At 43.1% G+C, this 24,865-nt stretch overlaps 1 protein-coding gene and 1 long non-coding RNA gene across 2 annotated transcripts in view; both read left to right on the top strand.

The window, feature by feature from the left end:
- The first annotated feature begins 2,744 nt into the window (after window positions 1–2,744).
- LOC128310049 (dopamine receptor 1) overlaps window positions 2,745–24,865 on the top strand; it is a 69,919-nt gene continuing 47,798 nt past the window's right edge. Inside the window, exon 1 of the mRNA XM_053046585.1 lies at window positions 2,745–2,801. Coding sequence (XP_052902545.1) covers window positions 2,745–2,801 — 57 coding nt within the window. The remainder of the gene's footprint in view (window positions 2,802–24,865) is intronic.
- On the top strand, window positions 17,722–18,316 carry LOC128310050 (uncharacterized). Its single transcript, XR_008288868.1, has 3 exons — window positions 17,722–17,780; window positions 17,840–17,966; window positions 18,081–18,316. It is a non-coding gene; the product is annotated as an uncharacterized LOC128310050 (long non-coding RNA).

Genomic DNA, 24,865 nt, shown 5'->3' with positions numbered 1-24,865 from the left:
CCCCGTCGCACATGTCACATCAAGCCATCGGCTGTCCTTCGTGCACAATGAGCCAGTTAGTAACGAGCTTTCGGTAGACGATGTTCCTGGCAGTAACGGTAACGTCAAGGATCGATTATCCTGCGTCGAGTAAGGTGTTGCTGACTGTCTTAAAACTGACTCTTCACTAATCCTGACATGCAGCTGGTTTTCGTTACACTCTGCAAGCTTGCTAACCGGAAGAGCAAGAAGGTCCGAAAACGTGCAGCAGTATGAAGAGGTGAGGGAGCGATAAGGGGGAAAAGTGTCGTTTGTGAATACAGCTAAAGATCATTTTCTGCACATTGTTGCACGAACTACGTGCACACTGGCTGTGGGAGTTTCTATCGTGTAGCACTTCTCCTTTGAAGCTGCTCGTAAGCATTCTAGGTTCAGTGATGCGAACGCCACGTGGTGAATGAGGGTCTGGATTAAGCTATAAAACACAAGTGTTACGATTCACAGGAAACCCTTTGGCGTGATGTAGCAAATGTGGCATTAAAACAAACCAACATTGCCGTTGTCCTGCAATACCAACACCAGCAAGGGCGGTCGCAATGTCTCAACGGACGTCGGTGTCATAAGCTCGGAACTTTGGCAATGTGTAATGGTGATAGGTCAGTGGAGCGGCTAGTGTCGAATGGTGCTAGAGAGTGTTACCAGTGCGAAGTTTGGCGGGAAGGGCTGCGATTGTAATCTTGACAGCTTTTGAATAAAAGATGAGACGCTGTTGCGTGCCCACGTGTCGGTTAGTTTGCGGCGGCCGGGCACCGGGACTGATCGAATGCAGTGAGATTATGGCTCTATCTAGCCGCCAGTATTAACACTCCATAACTATGCGTGTGTACGCGCATATTTGAACAGTGCGTCTACATTATGTGCGTTCCATCAGTTCGGGCGTACAGCGTTGTGGAGAGCTATTTCCCACGAATTGGAAAATTGCATCTATTTTGCACTTTTCCAGTTTTGCCCTGGGAGCATCTCTCGGCTATTATTGGACAGCGAAACTACTAACAGCAACCGCCCTGGCAAACGGAATAGTATAACGGATGTTTTTAGAACAGCAACACGCAAAGTGCAAGCGGAAAGCACACAAAAGTTTCATATCAATTTATTATCCACGGTGCATGTTAGTGAAATCGATACAGTTTTTTTTGTTTCATTTCTTAATAATCTATCTTTGTTCATGCTCTGTAAGAAGAATGTCCAGCATCAATACGTTTCCATCACGTCTGGCGTTCTCCTTCTTCTTCGTGATAGACGACGTATGAAGTTATGTGAAGAAAAAGCGCAATATCACGCTAGAACGCTAGGGAGCGTTTTTCAAAAAACTACTACTGCTACTACTTCCACCTCTAAACGCCACTACTCAACTCGCAAGAGTTGTGCTGCTGTTCCGGAAGTACGCGTTGGATCCAGTGGGTGGAACAACAGCACGAGTGACGAAAAAAACGAGTTCTACGAAACGACCAACATCTCTCGGGCATCGAAAATCGACAAAAGAAGGCACAACTTTTTCATCATCAGCACATGGTTCTGATACGATGTGACGAAAATGCGATTTCCTGAATCGCACAATCCAGTTTCAGGAGAGACCCCCGGGGGTGTCTCGATGTGTGAATGAAAGCAAGTTTTAGTGATTTCCTTTCGGCAAAAAGACTCGTGACGCAAAGTTTGCAAATTCGTGTGAGTGAGAATAAAAAAAAACGAAATGAAACTTTTCGTGCTTCCCGCATCGATTACCGACACAGGCATACAGGAACAACTGCTGCTTGCGGAGTCATCACAATCGTTTCAATCACGTTGCGTTGTGCCCTGCCCGATAGAGTGCTGTGCCCAAGAAAGGGTTACCGATTGGTGTAAACTTATGGAAACATCAGCACTAACACGAAAGGAAAATGCTTACCCATTCGAGTGGAAAGATTGTTTCACCGGAAGGCAAAGTTCGAGGCAGTGTTGTATAAGGCGTGAAAAACGAAATCAGGAACAAGAAAAAACCGCTTTCGGCGATCGTTGCAAGTTGAGCGGGGTGTAGCAAGCAGAAAGCACCCAACAAAACGGCCGAAGTTTTAATTCCCATAGTCATTATTTTTAGTATAATCTTTAGAAGAACTTAAATTTGGTCATTTTTGTTTTGTTTTGTTAGAACGAATGAAACCTTCTACGGAGCTTGCAACCAAACCATTGTTATGACGCCATTAAGAATAGAACAGAGGTGAAATCCGTTTTGACATCTTTCTATTCTAGTTGTTTTTTAACATACTTTCGTTTCGATAAAAATGGAGGGAAGTCTTGATAAGAGCATTAGAAATTGGTTAAACATTCACAGCAGTTTGCAAAGTGTTTTAATTGATATTTTGCAAAATTTACAGAAGAATCGTGATGGTGAATAGTGAGTGAAAGTAGTGCATGTGATTTGTGAGTTAATATAAAAAATTGAAAGCAACCGATACCAGAATGTAAAAATGCATTCTATTCGGATGATGCATTTCACACCATTTAATTTGGTGTGGAAAATCGCACTAGTACAGCAACAAAACTAAGGGTGATCGTGTACTATTTCGATTAATGCATCCGGTTGCATATGTGTATGTGTGTGTGTGTGTGTAACTAAAGCCTCAAGTACATCTGGAGGCTAACCTATAACTAGCAAGAGTAGCAGCAGCAGTAGTGATAGGGGGAGAAACGAACCATCATCATCCAATACGAAGCCAATTCCCGCCAGGATGGACATCGATATCATCGACATCCGGACACTAGGCTACCTTTCCAGCACCAGCACGGTAAAGTTGGATTTTTGGTTTTCGATTTGACAGCATCTATGGTAGTTGTGGTTTTTTGCTTCGTTTTCTTTCTCGGCATTTCTATTTCCCGGCACAGTGTTAAAGGATGGTTACAGTACTAAAAAACCGAATGTACCGACGGCAGAAAGGATAATATTTACTTTTTCCCCACTACCCTTGTTGCACTTTTGACGTATTGGCTATACCTGGGCCAATTCAATCAATCACACATTCGATCGTACAGGCAGCATCATGAAGCACTGTTTCGCTTCTACAGCTACCCAAAATCCGACGTAAAGCCGAATGAATTTGATTTTATAATTCCGTATAATCCTTCTGCTTGATCAACGCAATTGGGACGCGATTCGAATTCTGTCGGTAGTGGTGAAATGAATCGTAACAAAACGATTACTGCGTTGTAGTACGCAATATTGTACCTATTTATATACGGATTTTCTTTACAGTATTCTTTCTGGCAAACCCTTGACTCTGAACCGGGAAGAAATATTGAAAATGTCAAATGATTTGCTGAAATTAAATTTATTCATCCTATCTCTATGAATTGAAATTGCTACGAAAGAACGATAACAGCTCGGAAAATATCTTTCTTCTCAGATCAATGGGAATAAGATCAATATGAAATAAAGTGGAAATCAAATTAATAGGCTCGTAAAAGAGATGTACATGCTGGATAAGGTATAATGGCAATGTGATTGGGATACCGTCCTCTATCTCTGTACTGTAGTCTTCTTTTGTATCTGTTTGTACCACTTTACGAGTATCGTGTAAGCCAAATCAAATGCAAAACAACGTAACTTTCGTAAATACAATTAAATTTATTTGATCATTCAGAAAACTTTCAAACCTAGCAGAAGCAGCAAAGTACCGTTAACATGATTTTCTAGCTACTCGCCAGGAAAGTAATGGCCAGGAATCGGTTTTGTCAGACACTTATTTGTCCAATTTGATGAGTGTTTTGTATGCAAAATTAGCTCATTGCTTCCCGGTTGAAAAGTTATTTTGTGAACTTTACTCAACAGGCCCCGTCCCAGGGTGTAGAAATCATAATAATTATACCAGGCGCCTCCATGGTGGCTCGGTGCAATCAGTGCTTCATTACCATTATTTATTCGATACCGCTATTTATTTCGGACTTCGGGATAGCTATGGTCGAATAAAAATGAAGAAAACGCAGCGGCTCTATTCCACCGTAGTACTACCGAAAGCCAAACGAATGCCGGACCCATGTTGGAGGGTCCTTCTCGAAATACGTCTTGTGAAAATTCTCGCTAATGTAGTAGAAAAGTAGAATGAATGAAAGGAATTATCATCAATTAACTTGCGACTGAAACGATACCGGCATAACGGCAACAGATGGATGGGTGCGCGAAACGGAGGAGGCGAACAAGATAATTTGTTTATCTGGTAGCGCATAAATCGTGGTCAGATTTTTCTTTCTACAAATTTCTCAGTTGAAGCATGTGATGAAACACCATCGCCACTTGGAGGATAGCTCTGCAAATATCCAAAATTGTGTCATGAAAATTGCACCTCAGTTTCTTGCTCACACAGACGAAGAATCTTTTCGAAACGCAAAGAGAAACCCGGTTTTCCAGTTCACACTGTTTTGTAAGATTAAAAGTGGCGAGTGTTATTGGTAGCATATTTATCATCATCATCTCTGACATCAATGAGGGTCATAATTTTGATTCCCTTCGGCTTTGTGACTTTCGCTCCTCTGGACCACAGCCACTGGTTTTGCTGCATCCCCGAGGTCCATTAGCGGGAACGAAAGCACGTTTTCCTGTTTTTAATGGTGCCTAGTGTGGTTTGCTGTGCTCCATGCTAAACATTGCCTGGTGGAGATGGTAATCTACGGCAACCTTCATTTTTCGCCATCGGCGCATTTCATGGTTTGTAAAACTACGCGAACCAAAACAAGCTTGCAACAGGATGTAGAATAGGGATCGTCGGAGGAAGATTTTTGTTTTATTTCAAATGATAGCACGCAAATGGACTGTCCAAACAACGGGCGGATGTGGCCAGGTGTTAAACTGTTGCCGGTTACAGCTTAGTTTTATTGAACTTTTAATTGCTTTCTGTCTGTCTGTCTGTCCGTGTCTGAAGTGTCGAACTGTCGCTCGTTGAATGTTGTACAGCCGTATCGCGTTGACAGTTTTTTTTAAAAGCTTTTTGTAGCCATTAAAAATTGCGCCCTAGAAACTTTCACTTCCCAACTTTGTGTCGCGTGTTCTACGCGCCACTCCATCTACGACCGGCTACCATCCATCTTCCTTCGGTCTATTAATGTTTATTTTGCAATCGGTTCGAGAATATGTTCAATTGGCATCGATTGGCGATATCTCCGTCAGCAGGGACAAAAAATTCCTCTCGGCGCAAAAATGATATACTGCCAATTTAGCACGTGAAGGGCGAAATTTGAATCCATTTGTCATTTGATTCCGATCGCGTTTGCTTCGCTGTCGAACCGTGTTGAACTGTGTTTGTATCGGTGTATCGATGGCAAGCTGGTTGACGTAGTGTATAGTAAATTAAAGGTCAAAAGTGCCTTATCTGGTACAAAAGGGAAGATTGTTTTCTTCTCTATTCGGAGAAGGGTTCAGTAATATCAAATTACTAAGCTTTGCTTTTGTTTTGATTGTCTCGCTTTTGGGATAAAAAATATACCTCACAGGGAGCAGTAGGCTAGGCTCATTTTAGCTACAATGGTTTTTTACCTACCACCTGTAACAATACAATATGCATCTAACAATAAAAAAACCATCTATTTGATCAGTAAAATATTCGCTATTCATTCCATGAAAGAACGAAATTTGCTGTGGGTAGTTCCAACCGGAAGACGTCCCACGTAACGAAGTTTCGGTAAACATTACCATGCAGCTGAATGTGATTTGCTTTGTGAAACAGCCCAAACCGAATGTGTCACGCAATAAATTTGCAACCTTCGCATGTTTTTTTTACTCTTACAACGCTCCGAGACGATGAAGGATACACTTGAGGTAACGAGTTTCGTTCAATTCGTTCCAAAGACCTATTTGGATAAGCAGTAAGTGTAGTGGGTTGCGATCGTGCAGCGCATTGCCGTATTTTAATCAATCAAACGCCATTCCACTCTTTTGCTCTGCACCCGCAACGCGTATGATGGAACGGGAAAGGAATGAGGAAAGAAAGCAGCTACAGTAGAAGCAACAAAAAAAAGGTACGACAAACTGTACGTTGGTCGACTCTTTGCTACTTCCACGGTCTTCGGTTCGAAAAGCTTTTAATATTATTTTAAAGCGAAACGGCACTGGATGTGAATGTTTCGAAGAACAGTCAACAGAAAGTGGGTCAAACTAACATGCATCGGTTTTTGGGTGGTCGGCTGTAAACGGCTCCACCCGTATGTAACGGTGTAACGCGGATGGAAGCAATCTAAAATGATCCTGACAGCGGTGCCCCGAATGGTGGACGAATTGACGTTTAATTTCCTCCTAATTGCTGGCAGTGTCCTGACATCGACGGTTCGCTCGTTGTGGTGGTTTGGAATCAGTCCACCAACGTGAGGTCGACGCTCGGTTTCGAAGCACGCACGAAATGGGAAAGAAATTTGAAACGTTCAAACGTCCAAAATGTGTACGACCGAAAAGAAACGCCGAGAATGGCTGTCGAGAACCCACCGGGAGGTCCATTGGAATCTGGGAAAAGTATCTATTGATAAATAATAAAAAAGGACAGTAATGACTTTTCGCTTCCGGTTCGCCCTAATGGTATATATGTGTGCACCAGGACGAAGAACTTTGCCGGGGAAGGATTTGAAGCCACACGAGGCCAGCCATTGGTATCCGCTTCACATCACTTTCCGTGATCATATTCTACAGGCTCGATGTGCTGCGCAGTGTAGCGAATAAATGAACCATCAATCAGTGTGTATGTATTTTTATTTTTTATCTTCGATGTGCCCGTTGGAAACCGGAAGAAACAATGTGTGTTGATAGTGGTAGCGCTGCAACGGCGGGCCTAGGGTTACGGTTGCTTTGCCGTAGATTGACGATTGATTAAAATGCGCAACGGACGAGAAAATAGAGAAAACGCTCTCGCATCACAACGATTGGCGTGTTGGGAGCAGAAAATATACTATCAAACATAAATTACAAATTTTAGCTCGTTGCCACGCATTGTTTCAAACTACGGGGTTAGAGAAAGAGAAAAAGAGAGCGAGAGAGAGGGCCTTGAATTATATATTTATCTAATTTGAAGCAAATCATGTGATCACCGAGCGGGTGTTCACCGTGCGGCATAAATCATGTCACGAGCACAACTCCAAAGAAGGGCATCATGCATTGGTAGTGATTACATTTCGTTTGCCCGAATCACGTTCATCCGTAATCGAATTGGTTTCTAAACTGATTTTTGAATACCGCAGCCCACGACAGGCGAGAAGATGATTGAATACCTTTGCAATAAGATTAGCGTACAACCATAGCTGCTACACTGCACACTGTTCAGGCTTATGACTGGGACGTGAATGTAGCAGTGCAGTTACGAAGGATTGCACTTTTTCTACCGAGCAAACGGATGGGATGACACATTTCGTCGGATTTTAGCTGCAGCTTTGACACTACTGATATACCTTCTTTAGAATGCTTTGGTGTACGTATAGCAGTAGCAAGCACCGTAATCCCATCCTTTCGGCTCCATATGTTAATCGCGTAATCTTTTACAACTCCCGAAACTGTGCACCCCTTGCACGGGCGCCATATTTAGCATGTGGCAAAGTTCCTCGCGCTTATCGGTACAATCCAAATAGTGGAAGTGAGCAAACGCTCTGCAGCTAGGATGGGAGGGCACTAATGCCGTGCAGGGATGGTACACGGCGAAAAAAGAGGACAAACGTTCCCACTCACATACGGTTCTAAAGCACGGTGGGAAAGTTTGCCACAGCACTTGTCAGATGCTAGTGTGATTGCACTAGGAACCGACACAGCTACCGGAGCAGGTGTAGGTAACGTTTTTGTGCACAAGAGCTTTAGTGCGCGCGGGTGAATTTGTGTAGTATTTTTTTTTTGTATGTGTGCATGGATACATGTTTAACTTTCTTCCTTCAGGTAACGTTACATTCGAGCCGCATGAGCATGGGACATTGAAACTAAGGGTGGCGAACTTTTCAATCAGATTAGACGAAAATTCATTTTGATTGAACTATCGATTGACTTTCGTTTGTGCATGGAAATTCATTGGGGCTCGACACGGAGCTTTCAAGTTGCGATTTTTTTTTCTTCTGGTTCTCACGCTTCTCGCGATGCATCAAGTACGCCTTGAACAATGGAAACGCGTGAAAAAACATTGCTTGCCGGGGGCTTAACCAACGGTTGTCTGTTTAATTAGTATAATGTCGGAGAGAAGCATGTCGATAAGAATTTGCTCATCTCATGCTGTTTAACTGTAAGTTTTGCGTTGCCATTACGATGCTATAGATCGGTTGCATCGCTAATCACAATATACAAAGCGCAGATGCACTGTTTCGATCTATTATGGTTAGACTTTGTGCCGTATTCTAACCAAAAAATTATAATCTTATCGATTGCCGAAAACTTCCAATTTTCAGCATGTGTTAATTAAAATTGTTTGTAATACTCAGTTTTTGTCGTTTTTTTCAATTTGGTGTGAAATTTGTGTTTGGTTTTTTACTGATTTTACCAGAAGAACAGTCGCCATGTTCACGCATAATTAACTTCATTCTGCTAGAGACTAGAAAAGGGTAGTGCAGTACTTTTTTTCCAAACACATTGAACACGCTTAACTGCAGCGTAGCTTTATACATGCAGGAAAGCCTTTCGCTCGCGAGGCTTCATCGGAATCGGGTAAAAAAAAGGTTTTAATTAAAAATCCAACGTCAAGGGTCGCATGAAACCGGTTGGCATTAGTACTCGGGAAAGCAATTTAGCATAAGATTGGCTCGTTAGCGAATTCACTTTAGCACCGAACGAGCTGAAAAACAGTGCCCCTCGCACGTGCGCCAAACATGCGATAGCCATCGAACGGAGACACCGAATTTCAGTGTGTGCTGGAGCACAAATCTGGGTAAATGTTTCCCCATTTCCGAAAGCGGATTACCTTCTGGGAATGGTTTCCGCCATTGAGTGAGATTTAAAATCACTAACCGGCCAGCCGGACTGAAACTACCATTGCCCTCGTGCTAGTTTTCGAACAGCCCGTTGACGACGGTTAGCACTTAAGTGTTGGTTTTGCTGAATGAGCGGCCGGGCGGAGATGGTTTCCACGCGGGGAGCATTCAAATTATGTATTGCACACGCGGTGGAAGAGTTGCGGATGTAACCGGCCGCTAAACGTCACCTAAAAGTTATACCACACGTCATGACTCCGTACTTGGATAGAGAATAGCGCTTGCGAATCGCTTGCTGGACGTCCGATGCAGGCATGCATGTTTTTCATCACATTCGACCAAGCCAGCGATGCTTAAAATAACGAATGCACAAAACATCCCGTCCCGTCTCAAATGCACCCTTCGCACGGGGTTAGGAATTGAATCAAACGAAGGACATATTCCGTACACGCACCGAAAGTGTACATGGCGTTGGCTGAACTCTCTTCTCAATGAGGTCCCTGATGGCGAATAACCATTCTGGTTTCTCCCACGATTGCACTTCATTGTGCCGAAATGGACGAGCACTTGGCATGCACCATACGATACTCTCGCTGTGCAGCAGGCACTCTCGGTTTGGTTTATTGGAAATTTGTCGAATATCCTTCCCAGCAATAGCCTGCGTGATGAGACAGTTGGTTCTAAAGAGTGAATGTTTTTAGGAAACAAAGAGTTTGGAAGATTGACCGTGGGTGGACGATGGGATAGGGTGTGAAGAATTTTCAAATTTCCATCGGCACACTCTCGGTACACAGAACCAGTTGCATGCTGAGGCCACACGAGCACGTATTGGCAACAGGGTACGAGAGCCTCAATAGACTGGCTCTGTATGGTTCGACAAGTGACGTGCAAAGAAAGCTTGCCAGAAACACGCTACCGTATGCTTTTACGGATAGTTTGCGATGTCAATAAGTAAGAATGCACCAATAGATATGGCACATGCAACTATGTCAATCTAAAACACATGTACATGCACATTGATGAGGTAAGGGAAGCTATACCATTGTTTCCACACCAAGGTAGGTATGTACGGGAACAACCAGTGGATGTAATAATACTTGTATCAAACTAGTTCTCGTAAGTAAGCTTTTAACAAGCATGATTAAACACATATATTGCACACATCGAACGTTTCTTAGAAGCATTATAATGTAAGCGGATATACAATAAAATATATTGTTATTTTTTCTTGTAATAACACGCTGCAAAATAACACGTTTATCTTGTGATTCACAATTATTAGCTCATTTTTCACAAATGTGAGCATATAGTGGTGTTGCATATAATAAGTGAAAAACAGGAATAAACATCAACCATAGTGGCAACTATTCTACGACGACTCATGTAAGTCATGAGTGAGTATTGAGATGTTTTGTATTTATTGCAGCTTATTGTGATTCTCACATCAAGTACAGCTCCATTTTAGAGATGAGGTTGACCTGATACACTGACGGAAATAAGTGTAGATTTATGCTGCTAGCTGGAAATAATTATTAGAAAAACATAACATTTTGTACTGTATGTGTTTGAGTTTAATGAACGAGAATCCCGGATCTGCTTTAGCCAGAAACGGAAGCTTTAGTTACATGACAAATGTATTGTTACGCTGAAAAATCATATTTCATAGCATTTGTTTCTGGGAAAATTACGTTAGAACGTATTCTACCATTCTGTACTTGGAACAGTGGTATGATTTGAAGCGAAGTATGTTCAAGTTCAAATGAAATGAAGCCAATTCTTGCAACCATGGTTATACCTGCTTAAAGCACGAGAGTCCTTTCCCCTCCATTCCGAATTAGTTCTGTTAGTTAATCTCGTGTTTATTCTGCCAGGGAGACTTGTTCCAATAATCCTGCATCTTGTTCAAAATATATCTATCTAGAATCAATATCTTCCGAGATGAAAAAACGTCTCAGGATTTCCTGTTTTCTTTCATATCAAATATTTTATACACTGCAAGTCGGTCACATATTGTTTTATTTCCTTTATTGAGCATTTCTTGCAAAACCATATATATTTTATATTAACGTCTAAAAGATGGTTAATAAACTGGAAGCTACATTTAATGTTTATACTAATTTTCAGAGTATCAGATGCATAAATAAATGGTCGATACTGTAGTAAACAAAAGTACCGTTGGCGTATTTTGTGCAAAAATATGACCACTTCATGCACTATTCATGTCGTCCTAGGTACTTAATGAGCATAGCAGTTGACTTGTTTACGTGTCTGCTTGTAAACAACTTGAAAAAGCACGGCATTCACAATACATAGAGGATACAACATCCATGCTATATATATAGGATGTACAAGGATAAATTACTAGCAGAAAAGGAAGGATTAAGAAATCGATTATTTTGCTCTCCGGTGTTCATACTGAGTCGAAGAGATTTGCAAAACACCGGTGCATTGATACTTAACTGCAGAATTACTAATAAAGGAAGAGTTGTTTTACCGATAACATTTCCAGAGTGACAGAATACAATATCTTCTGCACGAGTACATCACTCGTGTGTATTGCACTGTTTAGGACAATTTTATGATCCTTCTTCAATGTCCTTTATGTGTCAGTGCAATGGGGCATTATAGCAGATACACACTCTCGCTAAACCACACCGAAGACGGAGAAAAGATATTTTGGTTCGCCTACCCCATACGGTGTCTAGTCGAAGAAGCGATAATGCTTCAACATAATAACATTGTGCGGGTAGATGAGGATCAATCAGGAAAAATCGTAACATTTTCCGTTCGTTGCTTCCGGTCCGACTCGTATCAATCGTCGAGCGGACGTAAATGTCGATGACTGTCCCCGACAACTCGTTACAGTCCGGATTCATTGTTCAATCAGTGTTTCAGAAGACGTTTCGTTGTGTCTTATGTTCCTTCCGCGTCGGATGGTTGTCACGTGAGCCCTGCAGCAATGACTATCGAGAGCCGATCCATATTTGCTTGAGACGCTTTTTCATCATGCACAAAATGGTATAACACTGCGTAACCATTCAGCGAAGGCGTTATGGTGTTGTCGATTGTTCGACCCCTTCTTTGCTTTCTTCGCTTTTAGTTATAACATATCAGAAGAATATCTTCCGCCACAATACTACCACCTTGGGGTTATCCCGCAAGCTATATCTTTAAGAGTTTCTCTTTGCATTCAATACGGCACAGTTCCGGTGATTCACTAGAGGGTATAAATAAAAATAGCTGTTGAAAGCTAAAAGTAAAGCAGAAACCATATCTTGTGGCTCTTTGCACAGTTTGAAAGGTTCATAATAAAATTTTATTATATCCAGCAGTGCATGGTGTTCAATCGGATGTTGGTTATAAAATAATGCTCTGTAATGTTGTGCGAACAATGGACCGGGATCACTCCATCTGCGGTGGAATCATTCAAACCCGACCCATGCATAATTACATAATTGGAGTACTCGTTAAACCGATCGGCAAACATTAAGATGAGAACGGGATTTGTGCATCGGGAATGTGTGTACGAAACTCTTGTCATTCTTGTAAATTAAACGCGTAAATGCGAAGAGTATTTGATAACGTCAATGTTCGACGATGTAATAGCATTGTTGCATGTTTGCGTGCTTCTAATATCGATCAATTCTGTAACAATTTCCCACCACACCGCAACGTCATTATGTGCGTGAAAAGCAATAAGAGCACGTACCTGTCATAATTAGCAATCAATTAGATGACAATCTACTAATTCTACTAACACACGTTGCTTTCGGGTGATGGTTTCAGCCGGTTTCCTCTCTGTTCTTGCTTGTTCTTATTGGTTCTTTGCACCACGGTTGAAATTACCTACGCGCCGGAAATCACTCACTGCTTGGTTAGCAGTAATGTTTGCCCACATCCCAAATGTCGCTCAGTTGCAGACTCGTGTGCGTATGCGTGTGTGCGGAATCCATCTTCATTAACGTGAGTTGTCAACGTTTGGGTGGTGGTATTCCCCACATATGACACTTCGTGGCCGCTTGGCATATAACATATTACAACACCAGCATCAGCATGTTTAATCGAAAACAGCAACACGCAGCGGTGCAGCTTGCGGTGTTTAGCCAATGATAAATTTATTCAAATACGTACCTGTACGAATAGGTTTGCGGCCAGCGCTGAAGTGCTTTTCGCCCATCCTTGCCGACCAGTTTGGTTTCAAATCTCAGCAAAGGCTATGGCGAGTTTGCGCCCAGTGGAAATTTCACTGATATGGCGATCATGGCCTGGACGTTGGCCCTGCTCGCGTCTGTTGCTGTTATTGCGGTCTAATGAAATTAATTACGGCTCATCATCATAATTTATTAACCGCGATCTCAACGCCCGAACCATAATTCCGCGTGACCTGCTAAAAGCCGGCGGTGGTAACACTGTGGTCGAGTGCTAAATCCCCTGATGTCCGGAGCTGCGACATTGCTCAGTTGAAAGGGGTTTCAGTTACACATGACCGTGCAGGAATCGTTCCTTTTGGGTGCCAATCTGGCCGAGATAGCTAAGAGGAGTCAAATAATAAATAGCCATGCTTGGAGAGACGCGAGAAGAATTCCATTGGCTGTGACCGTGTAACCTGGTAACGAGTTTCATGGTTCTTCGGTTGACTATCAATGACTATTGATGGGAATTGGTGCTATGAATAATCCATAGCTGAAAGAGCTAACCGAATGTGCAACCTGTGCATAGAGGATTTTTTCTCTATAAAACGAACACTTTTCGCACCCCAATATCGCGATCATGTGAAATAGGCTTATAATACTGCCGTTGAATTTACCATATGGCCGAAAGCTGCTGTAATATTTACCAAAGGCCACAATAGAGATTCGAGCACAAAAAACAAAAGAGCCCTCAAAGAGCAAAAAACCCACAGACAAATCCGCAGGCGATTAGCATCAATCAGCTATGCCTCACTGCCGGTGCCGTCGCTTCTTCGAGTAGGTATTTGGTTCACACTCTGTATTTCGTTACGAAAGGAGCCGTCCTGTATAGCATCTAGATGACCATAGAAATTCTTCGTGTCAAAATCTGCTAGCTCCGAAGAAAAAATCACTATCATCAGGGCCAGTGAGGGTGTAAAAAGCGTGTGCTGAAAAATAAACGATTTTTACTCTTATTCTCGCTTCTACCGTACACAAAAACTTTTGTGCTATGGGTTTTGTTCTAGCTCTTCCTGTGTGTGTGAGCAAGATTGTATGTGCATTGGGTTGTTTGAAGTTTGCTTTGGATTTTAGGTAGATGAAAACGTTCATCAATCATTCCCACACAGCCAAAGCCAACATGACAGGACAGGATACCGGGCCAAACAACGAAAAAAGGACCCGGCATAAACAAAAAAGCCTTTTGTTATACGTAGTAAGCTCCTTTGGGGTAGGGCATATACAACTCCGTGCGTTCGTTGAGATTGTTCAGTTAATTTTTGTTTTATGCATTTGCTATCAACAAAACATGAACTTTTCTTAAGCAGACGAGCTTTCTTCGATCGATGCATGAACAAATTACACTTCCATACTTCGACTTGTTCCAAATCTTGGCCTTTTGCGTCCGAGGTGTTTACGGTCGTTCGTTGTTTGTAGTCGTAACAGCTCCATTAGCAGGTCAATTAAATGTATGGTGCTGCTTTCAGAATACCAGCCGATGATACGGTAGGTAGGTCACTCAAATAGCAATTACTTATTAATCTTTTCAACAGTGTTGCAATTAAAAATACATTGAACCAATATGCTACAACTTAAATAAAATGCAGTAATGGTCTAACCGTGTACCGTGTGGTGTTTGTGTTGTTATCCGGTTTGGGTTTATGAATTTTTCAACCATACTGAAGCTTTAGTGTAATGTTTTCTAGGAGCTGCATGAAATCCCGATGCCACGAGCTTATGGAGTTTACTGTTTCGTTCGTGCGAATCTTTCATGCATCGTTTAAAAGGGAGCAGCAAGATTTAATTGGTTTATTCATGGTTAATGAGATTTTAAGCCTGGTGAAATAATGTTGAATTATTTACATCATGTCGAAACATTCATTTGATAAGATTGTTGTAGACATTTAACACTTTTAAATTTATTTATTTTTGCGTTTAGTGTCATTGTTGGAATATTTGTAATTTTGTGATAATATTTTGAAACAAATGAACGGTCATATAAGCTCATATGGGCTCCCTATTTCATAAAAACACCACACTAGAACGATTTGATTTATGATAAAATTTAATGATTTCTAACTTGGACAGTAACTGGAAAAGAGAAAATAAAGGATGATTCCAAAATGGAACTGATGGCAAGCACTTTTTTTACCACACAAAGTATTGCTCGGCTAAAATGAAACATGACAAATTGTCAAGGTACTGATGTTTGTTGGATGTCAAGTAAAACTTTTATCACAAACTACCTCAGCTTACATTCAAGATTAGCGATGTAGAGCACAGCACGATCCACGAGATATACTGCTGTTGATTGGGTCCTTTTTTGGCCTATGGCGAGTGTAAAATTTATTACGGAACCAGCTGAGTTCCATCAGGACAATCTGGACGTTATTTCGTTTTTTGATCCATTCATCTAACGAACGAGCACGTCTGGTTGCCTGTGGGCTCGAATCAAATTGGAATTCTAATGTACGGTGCAGCAAGCATGAAGCAAGTAGTTGAACGCCTGTGGAACGTCTAGTCGAGATCACAGCAGAAGTATATCACCTAGACGACATGGAGATGCATTCACTAGGGTGCTGTGACAGCAGCGCATCACATATACATCAGCCTAGCATGGTCGTAGTAGGTGGTAGGACCCAGAATGTTCCAGCATAGTTTTTCTGGTGTCGGAAATCATTTCCAGTTTTGCTCGTCATTCAATCATAACCACATTAAGGTATTTGACAGCCTGGGTGTGGCAAAGTAATGGAATAACGTTCCGTCCACAGCAGGTCGTGCAGTAGAGCAGCGTACGAAAGCAGCGCCGATAAGAACCCTTTCACCCTAAGTGCATCCAGCAGACTCATGAGGGACCTAGCATGCACTTAAGTGGAACCTACTGGGCTTAATGAATTTTGATGCCAGTTTGCTAAAGGCTGACCAGTGTTTTCTAGTAGCACCCTAAACTGAACATAAACTACGTTTGGAGCGAACCTCGGCTACACGAAAGCTTAGTTACACGAAGTGTTGGTAAAAGTTGTACGGCTCACATTTTACCATCATCACTTCTTTCAACCATCATTCTTGGTGCGGTCATCCATCATTACCATCCATGCACGCTGCTCTGCTAGAAAACGTTCCCAGACTACTCTGGAGTTCAAACAATCGATATCTTTGCTCTCATTCGATATCAGAAGACGGTCGGAACATTGGTTCAGGAGCTCGTTAAGAAAATGTCCTTTAAGTGGCATCAAATATGAATCGCCAATTGAATTGGACATAAATAGCGGCGTGAGTGTGTTTGTACTCGTGCAATCCAGCAATTCACCTTATCTGTTGACAGGTTGTCATACGCTGCATGGCACTAAAGAAGCCATCAATGTACGACACACCACGAAAGCTTTTAACGAGCTCTTTCAAACCACGAACCGCACGGCTCCGTTGTGCCAAGTTTGTAGTGATTGGTGCTGTTTCATTGTGCTGCGAAGCGTTCTCCAAACGAACGAACTGGAGACTGAATTGGCTCTAGTCGGAAATTCTCTACGTCGTTTTGTTGTGTTTGACGTTTGTTATAACAAAAGGTAACTAATGCTTGGAGCGATAGATTTTCACCACAGCATGCATGGCAGATAAAGTAAACAGGGATTTGCCCGATCGATTCGAATCTGCACTGTACTTACTAAAATGTTTATTGATCGACTATAAATAGTGGTCAAAGACAAATGATAAATTATGAAGTACACCGGAAAGATTTCAGTCGTTGCTTTAGACATACAACGCAACTTTCTCTAAGGCTATTATCCACAAATTTGCTAACTATTTTCAGAGCTTGTTCATAGCTTACATTGTTTAGAAATTTTAAATTTTCAAGGTTTTTGTTAATTTTTTAAGAATTGTATTTCTGAGAGGTTTTACCGTACCGAAGCATTCTACAAGATTTGTCCTCTAGATATTAGTGTGAAGGTGCTTAGATCAGTGATGCTACAAGTGGAAAGACCCAACCAGCAAAGTTTGCGACAAAACGCGAAGTTTTGTATGAACGCAACATGCTCAACCCAACGAGCAAAGTTTGCGACAAAACGCGAAAGTTGCACGATTTTCCCCCGTTTCAAGCCTTCCTCCAACCCTGAGGAAGACACTGTCTCCACGAACTCGGTTGTCACGGGCGATGTCTTTGGTTGCAAGCTATCGACATCGCATTCTGGCATATGCCTGCTTTTCTTTGGTCTCGCTCACCTCGAACTTCGTCACTTTTGAACGTGCGACGGTGTGCAAACCCTCGACCGATCACACAACACATTCACACACCTCCGGCCTACCCCACACCTGAACGGTCCCATGAAAAAAATTGTTGCTCCAGAAATTGAATCCAGACGCGGAGAGTTGCACTATGGGTGGAAGCTTTGTCATAATTTGCTGTGATAATGCTAGTCAATCGTGGACAATGTCTCTAATTGAGTACTTAAATTTTATTTCATAAATTAGTTTTTTTGATAAAAAAGATTTGTTTAGCTATATTAATCATCTTGATCATTAATATCCTGCAGTTATTTTTTCCCGCACATATTATCGGAAGGTGTCGAAATTAATGACACCTTTCTTCGAAGTACCCCATAGTGCCACTCTCTTCACATTCGTGTATGCTATCGGTTTCCTCAATTTAGTTCTTCGCAAAATAGTGAAAAGTGAACAAGCAGAAAGGTAAGATGTAATAATCGTTACAGAGAATTGGTTTGTTAATTTATTTTGATTTGTTTTAGCTAAACATGGATTCCTCATTGCAATCATCCAAGAGATCCGCTCAATATTACCGGCGAATTCAGAAACGCACTCTGAATGAAGCGGTGGAAGAGGAAGGAGAAAGCAGCCGGATGCCGATGGATATAGGTAAGTTAACACTTCTTAAATTTAATATTCGTCTAAAAAAGTGTTTTATGTTATCAGTGGACTAGTGGATGTGTGAAGTAAAAGCATTCTTTTCTTTTTTCTTCCTCTCTATAGATAACGCACAGCGCCAACACCGACGCCGAAATTGCAAGGAATCCCATGGTAGGAGAGAAGAAGGACGTAAGCGCCGCGTGAGGAAGAGAGCGGCAAAGCGCGCGCGGCTAATCGTGTGTGGATCGCGCAGAGGAAGCGGCAACGGCTGGTAGAAAGGAGGCGTGGAAGCGGGGACCAGCTGACTGCGGCAGCAGGATACCACGAATTAGTGTGAGGCAACGGGTGAGTACGAATAAAGGAAGAGGGTGTGCAATCTAACGTGTGTACGTGTGTGCGGTTTCATTTCGATGCATCCGAAAGGCCTTGGGTATGAAGTATGGGAGAGGGAGGAGAGGATATAAGACGATACAACCCCACGCGACGTGTCACGGCGACATGCTCAATTCTGCTGCTATCGAGACTGTTTTTGAGCATGTTTTTGAGCATGTTGCGTTCATACAAAACTTCGCGTTTTGTCGCAAACTTTGCTGGTTGGGAAAACCATGCTCAAAAACAGTCTCGATAGCAGCCCAACGAGCAAAGTTTGCGACAAAACGCGAAAGTTGCACGATTTTCCCCCGTTTCAAGCCTTCCTCCAACCCTGCGGAAGACACTGCCTCCACGAACTCGATTGTCGCGGGCGATGTCTTTGGTTGCAAGCTATTGACATCGCATTCTGGCATATGCCTGCTTTTCTTCGGTCTCGCTCACCTCGGACTTCGTCACTTTTGAACGTGCGACGGTGTGCAAACCTTCGACCGATCACACCACACATTCACACACCTCCGGCCTACCCCACACCTGAACGCTCCCATGAAAAAAATTGTTGCTCCAGAAATTGAATTCAGTCGCGGAGAGTTGCACTATGGGTGGAAGCTTCGTCATAATTTGCTGTGATAATGCTAGTCAATCGTGGACAATTTCTCTAATTTAGTACTTAAATTTTATTTCATAAATTAGTTTTTTTGATAAAAAAGATTTGTTTAGCTATATTAATCATCTTGATCATTAATATCCTGCAGTTATTTTTTCCCGCACATATTATCGGAAGGTGTCGAAATTAATGACACCTTTCTTCGAAGTACCCCATAGTGCCACTCTCTTCACATTCGTGTATGCTACCGGTTTCATCCATTTCGTTCTTCGCAAAATAGTGAAAAGTAAACAAGCAGAAAGGTAAGATGTAATAATCGTTATAGAGAATTGGTTTGTTGATTTATTTTGATTTGTTTTAGCTAAACATGGATTCCTCATTGCAAACATCAAAGGATGCGGTCAATATTACCGGCGAATTCAGAAACGCACTCTGAATGAAGCGGTGGAAGAGGAAGGAGAAAGCAGCCGGATGCCGATGGATAAAGGTAAGTTAACACTTCTTAATTTTAATATTCGTCTAAAAAAGTGTGTTATGTTATCAGTGGACTAGTGGATGTGTGAAGTAAAAGCATTCTTTTCGTTTTCTTCCTCTCTATAGACAACGCACACCGCCAACAGCGACGCCGAAATTGCAAGGAATCCCATGGTTAGAGAAGAAGGACGTAAGCGCCGTGTGAGGAAGAGAGCGGCAAAGCGCGCGCGGCTAATCGTGTGTGGATCGCGCAGAGGAAGCGGCAACGGCTGGCAGAAAGGAGGCGTGGAAGCGGGGACCAGCTGACTGCGGCTGCGGTATACCACGAATTAGTGTGAGGCAACGGGTGAGTACGAATAAAGGAAGAGGGTGTGCAATCTAACGTGTGTACGTGTGTGCGGTTTCATTTCGATGCATCCGAAAGGCCTTGGGTATGAAGTATGGGAGAGGGAGGAGAGGATATAAGACGATACAACCCCACGCGACGTGTCACGGCGACATGCTCAATTCTGCCCAACCAGCAAAATTTGCGACAAAATGCCCACGTCGTTTTTGTTTTTCGTAAAAATTATTATTTTTGTTAAAAAGAAAATAATAATTACAACTCAACCCCGTTCCGGTCTCTTTGGCCATAAAGGCCAGGATGGAAGTTGAAAAAACTTCCTCCGACGATGGGTTCACCCCGGTGGCAAACAAAAAAAGAAAGTCGGCCATCCAAGAGGATGATATTTTGCCGCAACAATCCGCTGCGTCGGTAGTCTCGACGTCCCCGGATGGTGCGCAGAGGCACCGCAGTTACCCGATCTCTCATCGGGGTGAATTTCGGGTGTTCATGATGCCCGGTAAAAAAGAGCTGGACATGCTAGCAATAGCATCGTCCTTGCATAAAAAATATTCGGCTGTGACGGACGTACTTCGCGTCCGCACAAATAGAATCCGGGTCGTCGTGAACGACCGAGTGCAGGCGAACGCCATTGCAGCGGACCCTGCCTATACGGAGAACTACCGGGTGTATATTCCCGGTAGCATTGTTGAAGTTACTGGTGTGGTAGAGGATCTCGACATTCCAGCTGAGGACCTCAGAAAATACGGAATGGGCGGTTTTCGCTCCTGTGCCACCCCAGGTGTGAAAGTGACAGAGGTCAAACCTTTGTACACTTCTTCCATCATAGATGGTAAGAAAGTGTATAGGGAGACCCGCTCAAAGCGTGTCACTTTCGAGGGAACCGTACTACCGGGCTATATCGTGTATGAGGGGCTTCGCGTCCCTATTGCAAGACCCTTTGTCTCCAAGGTACCCACCTGCGAGAAATGTAGCCAGATCGGTCACTCAAAAGAGTTTTGCAGCAACAGAGTTAAGTGTGTCAAGTGCCAAGGTCAGCACTTGTCCTCCGAATGCACCGCAGCGCCATTCAAATGCGCTCAGTGCAATCAGCACTGGCACGAATTAAAATCGTGCCCGGTGTACAAGAGGACACAAGCTGAGCTTAAAAAAGCTCAATATCAGCTGGCACGTGGCTCCTACGCTTCAGTTCTGGTGGGTGGCCCTTCAAGCGAAAACGCTTTCCGTCTCCTGGAGGAGGAGACAATCCCCTCCAGTACGGAGACACTGCGCCCAACTGTCTCGGAGGTGGTTGTGAGAGTGAAGAGGACAGTGACTCGACGTCGCAGGAAAGCCCCAAAGAAGGCTACACCTCCTACGGAGAAAAAATCTGCCTTTGCAAAAGGCAAGAAAAATTCTCCCTCCTCGGCAACCCCTCGTCTAGCAAGTGCCCCTCGTCAACATACCCCGGTGAAACCCCGGCAAGACGAGACGATTCCTTTCAGTCCCATCCTATCCCCAGCATCCAACTCCCGACCCAAGCTACAGCAAAAGCTGAGGGCTCGTCGTCAGGCCCTACAAGAATCGGTCCCATTGTCAGGACTGATCGATTCGCTTATTTCAGTACTGGGCATACCAGAGCCACTGAAAAGTATTATTACCATGGCGCGTCCTTTAATACAAGGCGCTCTAAAGCAGTGGCTTGGGCAATGGCCCGCACTGAGTACGTTAGTTCAATTGGACAACTAAAGTTCCAATGGCTAACATACTCCAATGGAATTGTAGAAGTTTTCTTGGAAAAATAGATCTTTTTAAAACCCTGGTCGGCAAGCACAAAACAGATGTGTTTGCCGTCTCTGAAACCTGGCTTACCCCTGATAAAAGTATAACCTTCCACGGATATAACATCATCCGTCAAGATCGAACTACTACAGGTAGGGATAGTCGTGGTGGTGGTGTGTTGATCGGTGTCCGGAGAAATTTACCCTTTTTTCGGATACCCCTCTCCTCACTACAAGTTATTGAATGTGTCGCAATACAAGCAAAGCTAGGCGATCTTGAATTATCTTTTGCATCTGTCTATATCCCTCCGGAAGCCGGGATTGAAATAGAGAAGATCACAAGGGATCTTGAAAAAATAGCAACGGCAGTAAAAACGCCCATTTTTATCCTGGGAGATTTTAACTCCCATGGACACGACTGGGGATGCACCAAAGACGACTTACGTGCTCCAGTCATCAGGGACTTCTGCGACAAAAATAGCTTGACAATATTAAACTCCGGTGAAGCTACTAGGGTTTCAGGGCCTTTGGCGCGTGAAAGTGCAATAGACCTGTCTCTATGTTCAGTGTCGCTTGCTCTGGATACTTCGTGGAAGGTTATCCAGGACCCCAATGGCAGCGATCACTTACCGATTGAAATGGTCTTCACTGGTAGGAATCGTCAGGTTGATAATGCTCCTGTCAAATGCGACCTGACAAGGAATATCAACTGGGCAAGATACAGCGAACTAATGTCAGCTTCGCTGCCATCTATAAACTCCAGTTTTGATCCACTCGTGGAATATAAAAAACTCGTAGAATGTATAAACGAGTGTGCCCTTGCAGCCCAAACAAGGGGACCCCACCAAGCAAGGCCCTTTAGCAAACCTCCTACTCCTTGGTGGGACAGAGACTGTCAAGCTGCATTTGTAGCGAAGAGGAAGGCATTTGGCCAATATAGACGCCATGGTTCCAATGTTCTATACGAACAGTATAAAGCATTGGAACGAACATGTAGAAATCTGCTAAAAGCAAAAAAACGGGGCTTTTGGCGGAAATACGTCGAAAGCCTCCCGCCTTCCACTTCGCTCCGTTCGTTGTGGAACATGGGTAAAAGGATGCGAAATAGCAAATTCACCAACGAGAGCGAGAAATTTTCGGGAGATTGGCTCTATCAATTTGCGGATAGAGTATGCCCAGATTTCGTTCCTGCGCAAAAATTTGAACAACATGCGCCTTGCAGTGATCCTATCATGGACTCGCCCTTCAGTATGGTCGAGCTCTCCCTAGCTCTACTTTCTTGCAAAAATTCTTCTCCAGGACTGGATAATGTTACAAGCAAATTGCTTCAAAACATGCCAGACTTGGCGAAGAAACGATTATTGAGCATCTTCAACAAGATGTTGGAACTCAATGTCGTCCCGCAAGAGTGGAGAGAGGTGAAAGTAGTCGCAATTTTGAAGCCTGGCAAACCGGCATCAGAGCACGGGTCATACAGACCTATATCTTTGCTATCGTGCTTGCGCAAGCTACTCGAGAGGATGATTCTTTTTCGTCTGGACAACTGGTTGGAATCCAACGGACTGTTGTCCCGTACCCAGTTTGGCTTTCGCAAGGGTATGGGTACAAACGATTGCTTAGCGCTTCTGGTTACAGAAATAGAGTTGGCACATACTCGTAAAGAGATGTTGGCCTCTGTATTTCTGGATATCAAGGGGGCTTTTGACTCAGTATCTATAAATATACTGGGTCAAAAACTTCAAAACGCGGGGTTAAGTCCAAAGTTGAACACTTACCTTTGCAACCTCCTTTCCGAAAAGGCAATGAATTTCGATAACGGTCTGGTTCAAACAAGACGAATCAGCTTCTTCGGACTCCCACAAGGGTCCTGTTTGAGCCCCATTTTGTACAATTTTTATGTCAATGACATTGATTCTTGCCTGGAGCAAAATTGCAGCTTGAGGCAATTGGCTGACGACGGTGTTGTCTCAGTCGCTAGCAACAGCATCGTAGGTCTCCAAAGCCCTTTGCAAACCACGCTTGACAATTTACAGGTGTGGGCAAATAACCTAGGTATCGAGTTTTCTCCAGAGAAGACTGAAATGCTTGTTTTTTCGTTCCATTACGACACACCGAAAAATAGGCTTGCCAACGTGTACAAACCTAATTTTGACATATTTTTATATGGAAAAAAGATCACGATTGCCCAAACTTTTAGATACCTAGGTGTTTGGTTTGATAGTAAAAATGTGTGGAGGTCACATGTAGATCAACTGGCAATTAAGTGTGCCAAAAGAATCAACTTCCTCCGAACAGTCACAGGCTTCTGGTGGGGTGCACACCCATTAGATCTCCTGCGGCTGTACAAGACAACGATCTTATCCGTCTTGGAATACGGATGCATCTGCTTCCATTGGGCAGCCAAGTCGCATATCATAAAACTAGAACGTATTCAATATCGTTGTCTTAGAATTGCGCTGGGCAGTATGAAGTCCACTCATACAATGTCCTTAGAAGTGATGTCCGGAGTGATGCCGCTGAAACTGCGATTTTTGCAGCTATCGCTTCGCCTTTTACTACGTTCCACAGTATCTAACCCTCTAGTGATTGATAATTTCAAATCGCTACAAGAGGCAGGTTCTAAATGCAAAATCATGGATGTATATCATGATTTTGTATCTTTACAGGCAAACCCTAGCGCCACAAGAGCAATTAACTGCGCCAGTTTACCGGAGTCCTACAATTCCCTTCTAGTAATCGACACCTCGATGAGGGAGGAAACGAAGAACATTCCAAATGAACTTCGCTGGAGGACAATTCCCAGCATTTTTGTGGATAAGTATGGCCAACCCTATAAGAACCAGTATTTCACTGATGGATCCTCTTCGGAGGTGGGCACGGGTTTTGGTGTATTTAACACATGCACCGAAATCTTCCACAAACTTAGACAGCCATGCTCAATCTATGTAGCTGAGCTGGCTGCTATTTTTTACGCCCTATTACTAATAAGTGCGAGTCCTCCGGATCAGTATTTTATATTCACAGACAGCCTCAGCGCTGTCGAAGCACTGAAATCAGTGGAGGCTATAAAGAGCTCCGATTATTTTATTCGAAAAATCTTGGATATACTAAGCTCTCTGTTCAACAAAGCGTTTAGAATATCGCTTATCTGGTTGCCTGCTCATTGCGGTATCCCCGGAAATGAAAAGGCAGATCTTTTGGCCAAACGAGGTGCCTCTGAGGGCAACTTTTTTGAGAGGTCGATTCCCCCTCACGAGTTTCTTCGCACCCCACAACAGCTTTGCATGGCTCGCTGGCAGAGCATGTGGGATGACGATGAGCTCGGGAGGTTCTTGTATTCAATCTCACCTCAGGT

Source organism: Anopheles moucheti, chromosome 2, assembly GCF_943734755.1.
Source record: "Anopheles moucheti chromosome 2, idAnoMoucSN_F20_07, whole genome shotgun sequence".
In the NCBI taxonomy this organism is placed as follows: Eukaryota; Metazoa; Arthropoda; class Insecta; order Diptera; family Culicidae; genus Anopheles; species Anopheles moucheti.
This window is presented reverse-complemented; position numbering and strand designations above follow the sequence as displayed.